The sequence below is a fragment of the Aythya ferina genome (genome assembly GCF_964211825.1).
Source record: "Aythya ferina genome assembly, chromosome: 2".
Taxonomy (NCBI): Eukaryota; Metazoa; Chordata; class Aves; order Anseriformes; family Anatidae; genus Aythya; species Aythya ferina.
This window is the reverse complement of record NC_140297.1, coordinates 103929627-103943806: the sequence shown is the minus strand read 5'-3', so window position 1 is coordinate 103943806 and position 14180 is coordinate 103929627. Positions and strand designations below refer to the sequence as shown.

The following is a 14180-nucleotide window of genomic DNA, read 5'->3' as shown; positions in this document are numbered from 1 at the left end:
ATTGCTGAAAAATTTCTTACTTCAGGTCTTATTTTAGTATAGAACCTTTTATAATCCAGCAGCCCACCTGAAAATGTTTGTTGGAGAGGAGAGGAGAGGAGAGGAGAGGAGAGGAGAGGAGAGGAGAGGAGAGGAGAGGAGAGGAGAGGAGAGGAGAGGAGAGGAGAGGAGAGGAGAGGAGAGGAGAGGAGAGGAGAGGAGAGGAGAGGAGAGGAGAGGAGAGGAGAGGAGAGGAGAGGAGAGGAGAGGAGAGGAGAGGAGAGGAGAGGAGAGGAGAGGAGAGGAGAGGAGAGGAGAGGAGAGGAGAGGAGAGGAGAGGAGAGGAGAGGAGAGGGAGGGGAGGGGAGGGGAGGGGAGGGGAGGGGAGGGGAGGGGAGGGGAGGGGAGGGGAGGGGAGGGGAGGGGAGGGGAGGGGAGGGGAGGGGAGGGGAGGGGAGGGGAGGGGAGGGGAGGGGAGGGGAGGGGAGGGGAGGGGAGGGGAGGGGAGGGGAGGGGAGGGGAGGGGAGGGGAGGGGAGGGGAGGGGAGGGGAGGGGAGGGGAGGGGAGGGGAGGGGAGGGAGACATTTACTTTAATGCTTGCCATTTGACCCGACAATATATTAGCTGAAGACCAAGGGATATGCCTTTCTCCAGCTACTTCTGAAGCACAGGTAGCCTTTGCAGATGGAAAACTACCACGTGCATAACAAACAAACCAATTGCTGATGTAGAAACATATAAATGGATGCAAAGAGCTCTATAAAATTCCTTTTTTCAAGAGGAAATCTTTATTTAACTGCAAACTAATCAAGGTCTGAGTAAATCAATCTGATGTAAAAAGAGAAAATCTGTGACTTAGAAATCAAAACAGAGCAAAATATTTGAACAGAACCATCACAGATATCCCAAAGGTCTAATTTTTAAGTCAAAAGAATTCATTACAGGATTAAAAAACATACATATTTTTTTCTCTGTTTTTAGGTATTTGTTGGTCAGTTTGAACCTAAAAAACAAAACAAAACAAAACAAAACAAAAAACCACTTTGAACATCCCCCTTTTTTTTTCTTTTAGTTTTCTTGTCTGGAGTCTGGCTGCACTCTTTTTGAAGAGTTTGTCATAGATCTGAATAACTTAGAAAAAATGTAAAACAATGAAGAATGAAGAGTGAGCAATGTACATTATGGGTATTAGGAGATTAGAGAGCTATTGGATGTGATAATATGCACATGGGGAGGAAATAGAAAAAAAAAAAAAAATCCTGGGAAGGATATTTGATACAACAAACCCTACATTTTCCAGCTATTGAAGATATAAGGATTTGACTTAAAGACTTGCAGGCTTCAACTGAATTCACTAAGGTTTGAATTTAGTTCAAAACACATGGTTTCTAACCAAAATATTCTAAACCACACACATGAAAAAAAAAAATAAATCTAAATGTTGTCTAAATCTGGTTCTCCCAGATGATGTTATGCTGTGACTGAAAATCTCAGGCCTAGGTCTTATACCTGTGACATTAACGTGAATCAAATCTGTTATTTATTTGTTTGTTTAGAATGTTAACAGTCAAACAAGGAGATGTATCTTTCTTTTACATGTTCTGTGGTGCTTTATTCAGTAAGGGAAAATACCTATCAGTCTTCTGAAATTTGTATTTCAAACTGTACACATATCAACAGAATTATTTTTGGAATTAGACAAAATATATCCTATGCTTGTAGTACTAAAATAGTCAATCTCAGAGGAAATAGTGTCATCTCAGATCAGATCTTCATGGCAATGAGAAAAATGGTAGCTAACTCCTTAACACTTACCTGGTTAGAAACCGCATTTTCACAAACAAATGTTTCATAAAATTTAGCGAATTCTGGTGCATGATCATTAACATCAAGAACTTGGATATATACATATGCTTCTGAAATTTTTTCAGGATTTCCTAATGGTTAAAAGAAGATGGAAATAAAAATTTATGTTATCTGCTATATATTTTAAAGTAATATAGACAAGAGAGAATATTATTTATATTTCACAGTGAAAAATAGTTACTGACACTTACAGACACATTAAATACTAAATCTTTTAAAATAATTCTGTTAATATATAACCTGCAATATGATTTAGCATGTGCTTTTGAAGTTAAACTTCTAGTCTTAATTGCTAACATAGAAATAAGGGTGCTTTTTTGCTTTGCTGGGGTTCTGTCTTGAAATGACTTTGTTTTTCTTCTCCAACATTATGTTAAATTACAATAGAATGTCATAGTACTTCTTACAAAAGTTTAGATATGTTCACTTTTTCATTTACTAAGTTGGAAACTGATTTAAATGTAAAAAATAAAATTTGATCTGCAGAAATTAAATGAGGTTTTGTTCATGAAGAGCATCTTATTATCATGCATACCACAATGATTGGTCACAACTTTTAAGAAATTCTATTACAATCCCTTGATATACTTATACTTCTTTACTACACTGTACTCCTTTCATATTTTGAAATTTTGAAGTTTTTAGTGAAAATCTCACCAAAATTTACATAATTTCAAGATACTTGTGCCACTGCTAACCATGAATAATTGTAATAGACACTGATAGTTGGTCCTAGCCGAAACAGAAAGTTGAGAATTCTATAAAGAACAGAGCTGGAATTTGGAAAAACAGAGCTATTCTACCCACTGGTCCCAAACATATATTTGTAAAGAAGTCTGTGTTTACCCAGACATGTGTACAGCTTTACTCTTGATGGAATTGTTAGATGGGATTACAGTTATTTTCCAAGTACTATTCACACAGCAGATTTAATACATAGGCATTTGATACTCATGAAAGCTTTAGAGCTTCTCTTAGATGAATATACTTTACTACTGTGGCTATGTAAAAGCTATGTTAATATGGCGTGTTTCCAAATGAACAGGAAAATAAAGTTGCCAATATAAGACACTTCAATTCCTGCATTTACTGCATTTACATTAGGTTATATTGCTGTAACTGTCTCAGACAAGGAAAATCCAAACCTAATTATAATAATTTAATGATAGAAAATTGTGTGTGGAATAGGCCCTAAAATCAATCAATCAATCAAAGAAACAAAACCTTATGCAATAAAAATGTTCATAAATGTCACCTTGTCCTGGTTTCAGGTGTGATAGAGTTAATTTTCTTCATAGTAGCTGATACGGTGCTGTGCTTTGGATTTACAATGAAAATAATGTTGATACCAGTTGTGGTTTAACCCAGCTGGCAGCTAAGCACCATACAGCCATTCATTCACCCTCTCCCCTCCCTCTCTGGGATGGGAGAGAGAATCAGAAAAAAAAAAAAAAAAGAAGCCTGTTGGGTTGAGATAAAGACAGTTTATTAGGACAGAAAATAAAGGAAAATTAACAATAATAATAATAATAATAATAATAATAACTTGTACAAAACAAGTGATGTACAATGCAGTTGCTCACCATCCACTGACTGATGCCCAGCCTATCCCAGAGCAGCCAGTGCCCCCACCCCAGCCAGTCACCCCATATTAATTGTTCAGCATGACGCCATATAGTATGGAATACCCCTTTGGCCAGTTCAGGTCAGCTCTCCTGGGTCTATCCCCTCCCAGCTCCTGCTGAACCCCCAGCCTGCCCACTGGCAGAACAGAGCGAGAAGCTGAGATGTCCTTGGCTTAGTGTAAGTACTGCTCTGCAACACTTAAAACATCAGTGTGTTATCAACATTATTCTCATCCTAAATCCCAAACACAGCACCCTACCAGCTACTAGGAGGAAAATTAACTCTATCCTAGTCAAAACCAGGACAATACCATGCTGATGTTTTATTTGTTGCTTAGTAATTCTTGCACTAAGCCAAGGATTTTCCTACTTCTCGAAGTGCCCTGAGAGCAAGGAGGGTGGGGTACACCAGAATTTGAGAGGTAACACAGCCAGGACAGCTGACCCAAACTAACCAAAGGAATATTTCAAATCACATGACACCTTGCTCAACATTTACATTGGACATACCCAACCTTTAGGAAGGACAGGCTAGGGAGATGAGTATGGAGTTTCACCCTATATGTCAATGTCCAATTGGAATGTATGTGGCTCTGCCTTGGGATGTTTGAGGAGCTAAAAGAGAATTTATGGGTTAGGATTAAAGGGAGGGCAGGGACAGGTGATATTATAGTGGGGGTCTACTACAAGCCACCTGTCCAGGAAAAAAAATAAAGATTAAAATTTCTAAAAACTGTTAGGAAAAGTCCTGGTCCTACTTGGAGACTTTTTAACCACCCTGACATCTGCTGGAGGGACAACACAAAAGTGTATTAAGCAATCCAGGAAGTTCATGGAATGCATCGGTGATAAATTCCTTCTCCATGTGATACAGAAGGCAAAGAGGAAAGGTGTTGTACGGGACCTTGTTCTCACCAACAAAGAGGGACTTGTGGGGAATGTATAGGTCAAAGGTAGTCTTTGTTTCAGTCACCATGAAAATGTGGAGTTCAAGTTCCTTAGGGCAGCTAGGAGGTCGCACAGTAAACTCACTAAACCCCATCCAACCCGGCCTTAAACACTTGAAGGGATGGGGAACTGTGTTCAGTTTTGGGCCCCTCGCTACAAGAAGGACATCGAGGTGCTTGAGCGGGTCCAGAGGAGGGTGAGGAAGCTGGTGAGGGGCCTGGAGAACAAGTCCTGTGAAGAGCGGCTGAGGGAGCTGGGCTTGTTCAGCCTGGAGAAGAGGAGGCTCAGGGGCGACCTTATTGCTCTTTACAGATACCTTAAAGGAGGCTGTAGTGAGGTGGGGGTTGGCCTGTTCTCTCACGTGCCTGGTGACAGGATGAGGGGGAATGGGCTTAAGTTGTACCAGGGGAGTTTTAGGTTAGATGTTAGGAAGAACTTCTTTACTGAAAGGGTTGTTAGACATTGGAACAGGCTGCCCAGGGAAGTGGTGGAGTCACCATCCCTGGAAGTCTTTAAAAGATGTTTAGATGTAGAGCTTAGGGATATGTTTTAGTGGGGACTGTTAGTGTTAGGTCAGAGGTTGGACTCGATGATCTTGAGGTCTCTTCCAACCTAGAAATTCTGTGATTCTGTGATTCTGGGAATCCACAACTTCTCTAGGCAACCTGTGCCTCACTACATTCTAAGTAAAGAATGTCTCCCTTATCCTAATCTAATTCTCTCTTTTAGTTAAAGCCATTACTCTACTCCCTGAACAAAAAGTCCCTCCCAGCTTTCCCATAGCCCCCGTTTCGGTATTGGAAAGTTATTATAAGGTCTCCCTGGAGCCATCTCTTCTCCTGACTGAACAACCCCCACCCTCTCAGCCTGTCTTCATAGGAGAGGTGCTCCAGTTCCTTGAGCCCCCTGTGGCCCTACTCTGGACTTGTTCTAACACATCCATGTCTTTTTTGTGCTGGGGGCCCCAGACCTGAATGCAGTACTCCAGGTGGGATCTCACAAGAACAGAGTAGAGGGTGAAAATCACCACTCTCAATGAGCTGGCCATGCTTCTTTTGATGCAGCCCAGGATAGAGTTGGCTCTCTCGACTGCAAGTGCACAATGCCAGCTCATGTTTAACTTCTAGGCAATCAACACACCCAGGTCCTTCTCATCAGAGCTGCTTTCAATCCATTTTCTACCCAGTCTGGGAGGAATACAGAGATGTCCAAGCAGCGAGGGATCAACTTAAGAAGTTTAAGTCCAGATAGAATTGAATCTGTACAAGGACATCAAAGCAAACAAGAGGTCTTCTACAAGTACCTCAATGACAAAAGAAGGCTAGGGAAAATATGTGCCCTCTCTGGAAAGAAACAGAATACTTACTTATTCAGAACATTAAAAATGTTTAGGTAATGAAACCTCTGCTTTAGCAAGGGGGTTGAACCAGATGACCTGCAGGGGTTCCTTCCCACGTCAACCATTCTGTGATATTGTAAACCATAAAACTGGGATGAGTTAGCCGGGGGGGGCGGGGAGGAAGATTGCCTTTACTCATGGATTGGCTGGGTATCACATGGCTGGTGGTGAGCAATTGCATTGTGAATTACTTGTTTGTTTTTTTTTTGTTTGCTTGTTTGTTCTGTTTCCTTCTCTCTCTCTCTCTTTTTTTTTTTCTTTGCTCTCTTATTAAACTGCCCTGTTCTCAACACACAAGTTATGCAATTTTCTTTCCAGTTTTCTCCCCTATCTCACTAATGACAGATCTGAAAAGAATGTGTTAGAAAGAACAAATTGTTTATAATCTGTTATAAATAACAGTAATAATGAATAGTTACTGGTCACAATGTTGAATTTTTTGCTTTTGAAGTTGTTGTACTTGCTCTCCAAGTTGTACTATGTAACCTCTTATTTGCTGTATATGCTTCTTTTTTACTGCTTTTTTTTTTTTTTTTTTTTTTGCTCTGTGGGCTGTTTTAAGGTCACTTTTCATTTTATCACTTGGCTGTACTGTGTAACACTCCCTCATGAATGATAAAAGCAGTGATCATAAGCCTAATCTGATACCTGGTCTCAGCATTACTGTTAACTTTGGGAACCATCTCTTGAGAACTATCAACAATTATACTTACTACCTTTTCTCCTCAGAGATCCGATCTGTGGAGGAAGGACAAGGAATGACACCTTCCCCTTCTTCTTCACCTTCCCTTCCTACTCCAGGCCAGATACAATAGCTCTTAAGAATTTTGAATTTCTTTGGATGTTTAAACCTGTACTGATGTCTCCTGAATGTGTTTCTAGTTTGGTGAAAGGTTAAACATCTATTTAAGAATATCACCCAGAGATCTGCTGGGAAACAAGCTAGTTATGAATGTCAGGGTGTGGGAGATAGTATGGACAGGTACGCAGAACAGTGGGCACTTCCACTGTTTGGGAACTTTACCTCTGAACAAGTGCAGAATCCTGAAAACTGGTAGTGTTTGGAAAAATATGCTGTCACTGGCAATTCCAGAGAGATGTAAATCACTGCAACATTCTGCGGCCTGGCCCATTTCTACTGAGCTATGTTCAACACTATTCAGCACCCTCAAGGAGAAGAAAATGTCTCTGGATCTGATGCCAAGACTGAGCTTTGAGAAGCTAGAAAGTCTTTGACTTAGTGTAAGTACTGATCAGCAACAACTAAAACATCATTGTGTTATTGACATTTTCTTTATCCTAAATCCAAAAGACAGCATCTTACAAGCTACTATGAAGAAAGTTAACCCTATCACAGCTAGAACGAGGACACACCTGAAAACAGCAGAAGGAAGATCTCAGGGTACTGAATACCTCTTGGAAGTCCTTCACCTATCAGCAAATTCAATCCACGTTTAGATGGCACTAATCATCACTTAGCTCTTAGAAAGGTCTGCTTTCACCACAGTGTAATATATCTACACCAGTAGGCAAGAAGTTTTGTAGCAACAATACTATTCATACTTACTTGAATGTATTGTTGGATAAGAGACACAACGGAGACATTTTCCAATAAATAAAATCATATTAAGATATTCTAGGAGCACTAAATATCTATTAGATTACACATGTCAATATCTCAGTCTGCTCTGTCTAAAACACAAGTATGTTACTCACAGAACATTCATTACAGTTAAAATATGCTTCACGATGTGTATAAGTGTCACTGCTTATCACCCATTCAGAAGTCCTTAAGACATTTTCTTAAAATAATCTAATGGACTTTTAAGAGAAACCTTTCTGCGTCACTTCAAATTATATGGCTTTGGGTGGTTCCTACATTTCTTTTTAAATTTATAATCCACTAGTTCCTTGGAGCAGACATTTGATTTCTTGGGACTTATGGAATCTGTGTTGATAGCTTTGAGTCTTTTGCCAAAGAAATGACAGCAAAAGCAAGTACCACTGAGATAAATGGCTAGATAGTCAGCAGTTTCACATAACTATTCCTCCTGTGAAATCATTAGAGCTGTGTTAATTTACCAAAGCTTATGATCTGTCAGTGTCATCTCAGAGATAGTTCTTTGGGGAATGACATTTCTTGTGTTTAATCCCAATATTCACAATAATATAATAGACAATGAAATAATGCTTTGTTTATTTATTTTATTTTATTTACAAAAAGTAGCACACATCCCTTTTAGAAATCATACACAGAGCGCATGACTTAACCTTTTTAGTTAGGTCAGAGATGGGTGTGTAATAGACTGTAATTCTATAAGGAGTGAGGGGAAGATTTTAGTGCCTTCAGCCATACACAAAGAGGCATGGGTAGAGCCCTGCCATCTATCTTGGCTTATTCTTAACTTGCTTGTTCATCAGATTCACGGATGCTGTGTTGACTTACATCCTACCATCAAATAAATGCACACACAAACAGCACCTAGGTACTAGTAGGGACATTGGAACTAATCTGAAAAGAAGTCTATCAACAAAAGTATATATGGCCAAAGAAGGGTGACAATTACACACTGAATTAATGATATGATCCATGACTGAAACCTTCAAAGAGCTATAAATTCTGCAGTCATGAAGTAGCTCTATAACACAATAAAAATGGACATCTGAAAAACCCTATGGACAAATGACTGTTGTCTCTTTAGGGCAAGTTTAAGTAAGACTAACTTTTCCACCAGAAATATAGAGAAATGAGAATCAAATTGAGCTCAAGCCAGTTGCTATCATGGGGATTTTTTTCATTCATGTTTAGTTCAATTGAGGGAAAGCTGAGCCAGTCATTCTAATTAAAAAATTAATTAATTGTCTGAAAATCATCTTCTGACTCAATAAATCACTGTCATGTAAATATAATGGCTTAAGGATCTTTTGCTGTCATGTTTGCTTCTGTTATGACTGTTAGAATGCTTCTATTTATGCTTTAGACTTGCACTTGGTGGAAGCTTATTAAAACCAAGTAAAAACTGATCAAATAAATCTTGATTTCTCTTGAGCTGGAAAAAATCCTATGTATAAAGTGGAATAAGGTTCAACAGGTTGCAGGTTCCCACTACTTGAGTTTAAACTCACGTGAATTAGATCTTATTCTGGGCTCCTTTAAACACAGTATCTCAACTGAATGATCCACATCACAAGTCATGAAATAACAGGCAAATTACTCTCAATAATTTCTGATCTCTGTCATCACAGTAAAGGCAAAAGGCTTGGGTCCTGTATAAATGCCAGGACATTGAATAAGCCCCCAGAGAGGTTGCTGCTGTAATGCAGTTTCAAGTTCTATCTCAACTTCAATGAATAGCTAGTGTGGATGAGGTCTAATGTCATTTTGATTTGGCCTCAGTGGAGCTACAATGTCATCCACATGTCATCCACAAAATGTCTCATGTACATAGTGTATGGTAGGACTATATTTCAAGGAATAAAATGTTACTAGTTCAAAATATAAATAATTTCAGGTATGTCCATAGCAAGGTGACCTAATTCCAATGCTTTGGAATATATTTTTATAGACAGTGACCTTATCATCACTAAAGAAATAAAGAATAAAAATAAGAATGTGGAGATAATGATTCTGTCTGCAATAACTTTCATTACTATGAAAGACCTGCTTTTTTTCTGCTCAGGAGATACTTATTCATTTGTAACATTTGGTTCTTTCCTTTTTTATTGTTTAGCTAAACAGAAAAGTCCAGACCAAAATCATCCTGCTGTGTTTCCATAGTGTTATTCAAGACATGACAAAAATATGCCAGAGATCAACTTTACCATCACCTGCCAGCTGTCCAACAACAAGAAAAGTGAGATATATTTATATTTAAAAACACCCAGAGAAGCCGAAAAGGAAGGTAATACTATCAATTTTCAAACACAAAATAAAGACTTCACTGAAAAAGGTTACTGGATATGTTGCATTGAACTTCTAGCAGTAAAATTCTGACATATATACAGGGAATGCTTCCTTTGAGGAACTAATGAATATATGTTTAAAGTAGATTTAACAATAAATAACATTTCAATGAGATTCAGAATTAAACTAACATGCTAAAAGTATTTAGCAAATCTGTTTGGTTTATTGATTAGCCAGTTTTGTATATTTGTATATTTTGGCTTTTTCTTCTCCTTTGTAGGGATTGATATGAAGAGTTTTTAAAAAGTATCTTAATAATCTTGTTAAACCACTTTATAAATTAGTAGCTGTTAATTTTCTAGAGCATTATCCTAGAGTTAAGGCAAGCAGGTAACCAAAAGTACAAATGGAGGCAATTGTATTTGACTTTCAAACAAAAATGAGAGATGAAAACTATATAAAGGAGATTTCAGAGATTTAATTGTCACTGAAGAGAAGTCTAACTGATTTAGGCCTTACATTCACAATTAATTTGAGCCACAGGTTTCTGACTGGTGTTAAATTAGACCCTGGCTAATTTCACACTAGTCAAAAATCTGGTGTGAAATTAACCAGGGTTTAATTTAACATAAGATCTTGCACTGCAGGAGCAATTCATATGCTTCAGTGTAACTTGAAAGTGTTACATGCACAATTCCATTACAATTTCTTATTTATTTATTTATTTATTTATTTTTTATAAGGTCATCTTTTATGAAAGAGCACAGGACCTTGGAGCTCAAATGCATTCTGCCTCTATTTAACTAATCATTTTAATAATGTTCCTTCGTGTAGCAAGCAATAGTAGTATAATGAGAAGGAAGCATGCATTCTTCATTTAAAATAAGGCATATTCAGAGGATGATTACAGTTTGCAGTATATAAAGCACAGTGTTCCTTAAATTTCTTACTCACTGGTTTCTGTGGCTGTAACAGTTATGTTGTGCCAAGAAGCAATCTCTCGGTCCAGAGGTTCAGTTGTAATGATTGTTCCATTGTGTTCATTGATGCTGAACAATCTCTTTAAATGTATGCCTTGAACAATAGAATACCTGCACCAAAAAAAAAAAAAAAAAAAAGTGAAGCAAGAGATTCCCTAATACAGAAATGTTCCTTGAGAAGGACATAGAAAGTTATTGTCAGCTGAGAAAACAAAGCTGTGCATATATCCATATAAATGTGTGCTGCAACAACTCAGAAGTCATGAAAAATGTACACTTATAAACATTTAAAATTCACTACTGCCAAGATCAAAGCTCTTCTTTTTATAAAACTAAATATGTCTGAGATCTATATTAATGTGAACTGAATCTGAAATGCATTATTCATTCTTACATCTAAGTCAGGCTCACAGCAGGTGAATGACTTCGCTGAAAAGAAACAGCAAAAGTGCCACTTGTGAAATGAATAACACTAACAGCTAAGTGGAGGTATAATGGTAAATCTATTTTATCATTGCTGACATGCTCTGATGCTGAGGGAATGGGCATTATAAAGAAAGAAAGACAACTACGTATAATGAAGCATCACATAGGCAGGCTACAAAATCCTAAAGTAGAAGATGATTGCAAATGAGTCCACTGCTCCTGAGTCTTCATTTAAAACACTGGATGCTATGTCCATATGCAGACATGCACGTGCACACATATGTACATACATACCATTCAAATTGTTAAAGTCACAGGCCAGAGATGTACTGAAAAAAGACACCAGAGATATTGGTTCAAATGGAAAGGATATTTACCAATATTCTTTCATGACATGAAAAAAATCAATCAATCAAACAAACAACCAAACAAACAAAAAAACAAAACAAAACAAAAACAAACAAAAAAAAAAACTGTGCCACAGTTCCTAGCAGAGTCCATGTCACAGAAGTAAAATCTGTGTTCAGGGTTTAAAACGTTCTTACCATTCCACTTTGGAATTCCCACAATTAATTATTCCCTCTTTTATTGTACGTCTAATTTTGTTTCAAAAAGACTTTCTATCTCTTGTTGGTATTTAATATTGTTGGTATTTAAGACTAGGTATTTAAGACGTGTCAGCATTTGGATGATTCTCTAACTTTTGATTTAGAGTTAGCTTTTTGTCTGTTTGGAAAATCAGTAAGAGAGTAAATGAAGGAACCTTCATAACACAGACAAGGTATTTCTTTTTGTTTGAGACAAACATCACTTGGAAAAATATATTTAGGGATTTATAATTCAATCTTTTTTAATTAGTTTATTTTTTTATATACAAATTATGTGAATATTTCTCATCCTTTGCATCCAAAGCTTGTTGGAGGTTTCTGACACTTTTTTTCTTGGATTTTTGTATTTTTTTTTTTTTTTTTAATCTGATTACTGATGAATAATTTTTAGAAAATCAATGCTGGATAATTTGTTTGTTTGTTTATTTATTTATTGTGATTTTGCAGACCACAATATGCTTTTATGTTTTTTGTTTCTTTTTTTTTGGTTAATTTAGAAACTGGAGTTCTGATTCAGCACAGCCAGATATCTAGATTATGTGTACCTGCTGTCATTTATAATATCAATGGTTTCAAAATTAGATTCATATGTGGAAGTTAGCCAAATATTTGTATATGGAAGTGACATGCTCTATTTTAAAGCAATTCAGTGATGCAATATATGTTTCATTGTTCAGACATACTGACTTCCTAGCAAGTTCCATGAAAGTATTTCAGATTCAGAAGTCATAGATAAGCACTATGTTTGCATGTTTTATTGGAGATGCTAGAAAATCATCTAATTAAACAGCAAAACATGTCATTTAAACAAAAAGTTAAGTATATAACCAAGAAACCAAACCTAAATTTTTATACAGTCTTTTTTATTCTTATTTAATCTAACCTATAACTATCTTACTAAATAACATTAAATTAATCAGAAAATATAGTAAATGGCACTGCATACTACTGAAACCCTAATTATGCTATATTTGTGTGTGTGTGTGTATGTGTGTGTTTGATTTTGCTGTCAGGAATCTGACAAATTAATCTACACACCATAAATTATTTTATACATCATTCATTTGTCCCTGTATCTTAGCTTCTTTAAACTGCTGAGTACAGTGAAATCAAGTAACATGAGAATTCTAAACCCTGTGTTAAAAAATAATTGCCTGTTTTCTCCCTTAAGAAACAGCAAAATTAATTTTCAAAATTATAATCCTGGGGTATTTGTTTATATATTTACATAATATTTCTGTGTGGTTATTGTGGCAGATGTAGGGAATTGGTAAATTTTGGTCTTGCTAAGTTGAACAGATATCAGAGGAACTTTTCTGTTTCTCCCTCCTAGCAAACAGTCCATCTCTCCATTTCTACAGCAGATATGGGAAACAGACTGGAACACCTCTAGGCACTTACAGCTTTGACTATGGTACCCTGGCTCTGCTGTTATGCAGAACTTCTTCCAGGCCACTGTATAATAAATTTTCCCATCTCAAAATGATCTTAAAGCTGTACAAAGTTCATTTATTTAGATTTTGGGCTAGGGATCAGGATTTAACCTAGAATAACACAGGTTATCACAATGAAAGCATGATCGATTAACTACAATCATGAGCCAAAGTAAGGAATACAAATAGTCTTTGGAGACTTTGAAAATCCCATCTCTGATTATATTTGAGGACTATTCAGATTTTTAAGTTAGGTACCTGACTGGGCTGTTAACATTGTCCGGATCTCTTGCAGAAACAACGCCTACCAATGAGCCATTTGTAACCCCTTCAGCTATCTCCATCACATAGTTCTCCAAGTTGAAAACTGGAGGTTCATCAGCATCTTGCACACTGATTTTGACAGTAGTTGTGTCCTCAAATGGTCCTTCTTTCAGAAAATTGTCATCAATGTATCTGTTTACAACTTTAACACTAACACTGTGTCTCCTCTTGCTTTCATAATCCACTCTCTGTTAAGAAAGAAAATGAGATGTGGAATATTTCCTTTTTTTATGCATTTGAATTAAAAACAGATCTTTAAGTGGTGTGAAATTAAAGGCAAAATAATGTTACCTTTCTTTCGGATTTTTTAATAGATACTACTAACATTAAACAAATATCTTTAAAAACACTTTAACAATTAAATGATGCAATGTTTTATTTGCTTTTACATGTAGACTGGTTTTCTTGTTACCATTAAACAACACTTCCCACAGAAAGTCACCCCTAAGAAAATACCTTCTTTTATTAGTACTTGCATTGCCACCATAAGTGTAACTTTAGCAAACATTATTCTTGACTTTAACATAAAGAATGGGAATCAATTAAATTCTGCTTTAATTTAGTCTTCCAGATTGTTAGCATTTACCCTCTAAAAGAAGAAAAGAAAAAAAAAAAAAAAAAAAAAAAAAAAGCATCAGAGAGCTTAATAAACACCATTATATTATTATATTTGGCAGTCATTATCAC

General features: G+C 36.7%; 1 protein-coding gene across 8 annotated transcripts in view; it reads right to left on the bottom strand.

Annotated features, from left to right (window-relative positions):
- Window positions 1–14180, bottom strand: part of LOC311432410 (cadherin-19-like) — a 113063-nt gene that overhangs the window by 12568 nt on the left and 86315 nt on the right. For all 8 annotated transcript variants that reach the window (XM_084510850.1, XM_084510847.1, XM_084510849.1 and 5 more), the window contains 3 exons: window positions 13428–13681; window positions 10677–10813; window positions 1796–1917 (listed from right to left, as the gene is read on the bottom strand). In XM_084510850.1, the coding sequence (XP_084366976.1) occupies window positions 1796–1917; window positions 10677–10813; window positions 13428–13681 (513 nt within the window). The remainder of the gene's footprint in view (window positions 1–1795; window positions 1918–10676; window positions 10814–13427; window positions 13682–14180) is intronic.